The sequence below is a fragment of the Xyrauchen texanus genome, chromosome 28, assembly GCF_025860055.1.
Source record: "Xyrauchen texanus isolate HMW12.3.18 chromosome 28, RBS_HiC_50CHRs, whole genome shotgun sequence".
Lineage (NCBI taxonomy): Eukaryota > Metazoa > Chordata > Actinopteri > Cypriniformes > Catostomidae > Xyrauchen > Xyrauchen texanus.
In genome coordinates this window covers 31060809-31065429 of record NC_068303.1, presented here as the reverse complement: position 1 = coordinate 31065429, position 4621 = coordinate 31060809, and the positions used below count along the sequence as shown (strand labels likewise).

The window sequence follows — 4621 nt, the reverse complement described above, 5'->3', positions numbered from 1 at the left end:
ACAGACTTAAATCAGCCAGAAATAAGCCAAAAGCATGTCTTCTTATTTTTATCTGCACTTACACCACAATTCAGCTGACAGCACATATTTTTCTCCATTAGGCAAACTAGACTCAGCCCATTTTGGTTGAACAGACACAAGCCAGTGTTCAGCCAAATTAATGTCTGTCATTGCTTTGATTCTTTTGGTTGACCCAGACTTCAGCCAAATGCTATTTCACACAAAGGCATTACAATACCACTGCCAGAACCAAACCAGAAGGGCCAAAAGTAAACCAGATTAGGGCCAAACTTTCTTGCTATCTGGGTGGTAAGTGAAAGATTACAGCTAGGGTTGGGAGATATGACCAAAATCTTAAATCACAATATGAGTCATTATATATCATGTTAACGATATTTATCACAATATAGTATTTTTTCTTCTTCTGGAAAATCAATAAAAAGAGGGTTTATATATGAAATAACCATATTATAAATCCTATTTTTTGATCATCCAGACTGTGAATTAAATACTTTATAAATGAAATCTACTTCATCTTATACAAATTGGTTTTAAATCAACCTTACCATAATGCAAAATTTCACTATGATACGTTCCAGTCTTATATGTTGATCAATATTATTATTATAATAAACTTTCCTCAAGAAACTCCTCTCTAAGCAATGCAACAAAGAAAATATTGCATTAGTAAAAATATCCAAAGAAAATAAACACTTCCTTAGGCTTTTATTGATATAAGTCATCTCTGTAGAGAATATATGAATATCTGAAGGCAAACATGGCCGATTTGTTTCCTGAAATCAAACATCATTCGAACTGAATTTGAGTAAGGTTGATAATGTGTCTTTTAAAAAAAAAAAGTTTTTTACAGTATGTTAGTTGTGGTTTCAATGTTGGGCTGTCTAGCCATTTGGGATGTCTAACTTCCTCCATAGCGCTTTTATGTAAAAAACGATGTTTTGTGGTCAGCTGTAGGATATCGAGAGACGTCAGTTTGAGAAAAGCCGTCTCTACACTAGCGGACTCAAAACAACTTGTTTTGCTGAAGGTGTCACACATGCAGACTGTTTTGCTGAAATCTCGCTCTTTTGAGTCAGAGGTATAACACACTTTCCAATTAAAAATGGTGGAGGGGTGACACATATCAACTCGATTTGGGGCGTTTTCAGACCAGTAGCTTTCTTGATTGTTCCGAAACATGAGCATTGCATTGCATTTTCTTCATGGTTCTGTTGGATTTCACAAGGCTATATTTTAAAATGCACCAAAACTGTTAACCCATTTAATCCCACCGGTCACAATAGTGACCGTAATTTTTTTTTTAATTTTTAAGTCTATAAAAATGTTACTGAATGATCTATCAATGCATTTCCAGCAGATATTGAAATAATAAAGGGTCTCAATGAAATATGTGCAGTGTCGCATGTTTACTGTAAATTGTCACATGACCAGAGCTGTTTACTTCCTGTTTGTGCCAAGAGAAGAGGATGGCAGCAAGAAAGCTCCCAAAGAAAAGGTTAGTAAAGTATGTTAACATAAAGATAGGACATAGATTTTTGGTACACATCATGTTTAAGGTGTCTAGTATTGATATATGCATTTGCAATTACTCAACTTTGTTTAATGTGCTCATAGAACTCACAAACATGTCACCGGCAACAATAGTGACCGGTGGGATAACCCATTGTATCTACATGCTAATACACATAGCCTAACTGTTCTGCCTTACTTTCTGCTGCTACCTAACTTTCTACCTAATTTTACACACACAAACACACACACACACACACACACACACACGGACCCAAGGAAGACTAGCTAGCTAGCTAATTCTGCTGCTACCTAGCTTCCTACCTACTGCAACTTTTCACACACACACACACACACACACACACACACACACACACACACACACACACACACACACAGACTAGCTAACTAATTCTACCTAACTTTCCACACACGCACGCGCACACACACGCAATTACAGGTAGGCACGCACGCCACACACACACGGACCCCAGGAAGACTAACTAGCTAACTACCAAACTTTCTGCTGTGTTTTCTTTTAGACTTACTTTGAGTCAAGTTCTTGATTTGTTGGATCAAGATGAGTTCCCAGACAAGGCATGCAGCATTGCAATTATCCCTCAAAATGAAAAAGATGCTGTACTCAGTGATTGTGACAGTGATGGGTCTGACATGGACTATGAGGGGGAAACAGGCCATTTGCCAGCAAGGCTGTTGAATGCATATGCAGAAGTTATGCAAACAGAGCATGATTGGAATGATGGCCTCCCCTTCACCACACCCCCTTCCCCTCCCCAACCTCCTTCCCCCTTCCCCTGTTCCAGCTCCCCCACCTCCCGCCATAACAATGAAGGCCAGCTAGAAGACCCAAGGGCCTCTAAGCACCAGAGGGGCCAGCCAGAAGACCAAAGGGCCTCTAAGCACCAGAGGGGCCAGCCAGAAGACCCAAGGGCCTCTAAGCACCAGAGGGGCCAGCCAGAAGACCCAAGGGCCTCTAAGCAGCACCAGAGGGGCCAGCCAGAAGACCAAAGGGCCTCTAAGCACCAGAGGGGCCAGCCAGAAGACCCAAGGGCCTCTAAGCACCAGAGGGGCCAGCCAGAAGACCCAAGGGCCTCTAAGCAGCACCAGAGGGGCCAGCCAGAAGACCAAAGGGCCTCTAAGCACCAGAGGGGCCAGCCAGAAGACCCAAGGGCCTCTAAGCACCAGAGGGGCCAGCCAGAAGACCCAAGGGCCTCTAAGCAGCACCAGAGGGGCCAGCCAGAAGACCAAAGGGCCTCTAAGCACCAGAGGGGCCAGCCAGAAGACCCAAGGGCCTCTAAGCACCAGAGGGGCCAGCCAGAAGACCCAAGGGCCTCTAAGCAGCACCAGAGGGGCCAGCCAGAAGACCAAAGGGCCTCTAAGCGCCAAAGGATTCAGCCAAGTCAGCCAGAAGAACCAAGGGCAAAACTGCAAGTGGTCAAAAATAAAGATCGAGTATTTAAGCGATCCAAGAGGCCTTCTACTGCTGCTATTCCAGAATACACAGTATACAGACCAAATGCTGCAGAATGTGTAAAACAAAGCTGCCCCAACCCAGTGGATGTTTTCTTACTGATGTATCCACCCACCCTGAGAGAGATCACAGTTGACATGTCCAACCTCTACTCCACCCAGACCAAGGGAAAGCAACTGAATCTAAGTATGGATGAGCTCCTCACCTTCTATGGGATCCTAATTGCAAGTGGATACAGCTCTGTCCCAAGAAGACACATGTACTGGTCAGTTGACAATGATGTGCACAATGAGAGCATTTCAGGTGCAATGCGGAGAAACCGCTTTGATGATATAATGGCCTCAGTTCATGTGGTTGACAACACCAAGATCACTGATGACCCATTTTTTAAGGTTAGACCCATCTTTTCTGAGCTTAATCACTCATACAAAATCATGCCATTTCCGGAATGGCTGTCAGTGGATGAGAGCATGATCCCATACTATGGCCAACATGGATGTAAACAATTCATCAAAGGCAAACCAATTCGCTTTGGTTACAAGGTATGGAGCCTCGCCTCATCCAGTGGATACATGTACCTCATGGAGCCATATTGTGGATCGCACACTCTCCTCCCAGAGGCAGGGTTGGGTCAGGGACCCAGCGTTATCATAGGTTTGGCAGAGCAAGCTCAGGTGCCTCAAGGTTGCAAGTTCTTCCATGACAACCTCTTTATCACTCTTTCACTCATGGATGAGATGACAAAAAGAGGATATGGGAGCTCTGGAACCATGAGACAGAACCGCCTGTTTGGTGTCCCATTCACACACACACACACACACACACACACACACACACACACACACACACACACACACACACACACTGCACAGGTCAAATAGACCTATATTCAGTCTGTCCAATGGTTGATACAACACCGTATCCCACCGGTCACAATTGTGACCGATCATAAAACTCACTTTTTCACACACTTTTCCATGAAAATTTGTAAAAATGATGATTGATTGTTTCAAAGGGATACTAATGACACATGATTTGGATATGTTTGTGTCTGGGAAAAATTTGGGATTAAATGGGTTAAATGTTCATCAAGGTTATTTTTATCCATCATTAGTTACATTTGCATAATTTCTGCATAATGTCAGAATCACTATGGATTATGCTAACACCTGAAAATCATTGGAAAAATCAGCTAGTGTAAAGCTTGCTTAAGTGGTTCATCCCGTTCTACGCTCTCTCTGGAGCACATATATCAGGAAGCCTGCTGGACCCGCACACACATGCACACACACACTTATTAAGTGTCAAATGCGAATATGATTAAACATGATGAATATCATTTACATTTTCAATGCTGGAAAAAACATGTCATGTTTCTTCAAATCTCTTAGTCTCAAGTGAAGCCCTGCCAACTGATAGATACACACATCACACATGGATATTTCCATAGCACGATATACACAATATAGATGACAGTCATTGCCACTATATATATTGTCATATCGCCCAGCACTAATACCACTAATACCTTACTGTTTGGCATCTGTGTACACTGGAAACCACCTCAGGAGCTCATCAAAGGTAATTTTGATGAGTGAA

At 42.7% G+C, this 4621-nt stretch overlaps 1 protein-coding gene across 1 annotated transcript; it reads left to right on the top strand.

Moving 5' to 3' along the window:
* Positions 1 to 1487: 1487 nt before the first annotated feature.
* LOC127622480 (uncharacterized) lies at positions 1488 to 3910 on the top strand. Its single transcript, XM_052096582.1, has 2 exons — positions 1488 to 1516; positions 2073 to 3910. Exons 1-2 carry the CDS (start codon positions 1488 to 1490, stop codon positions 3901 to 3903), a joined length of 1860 nt encoding a protein of 619 aa, XP_051952542.1. The 3' UTR covers positions 3904 to 3910.
* Positions 3911 to 4621: the final 711 nt, after the last annotated feature.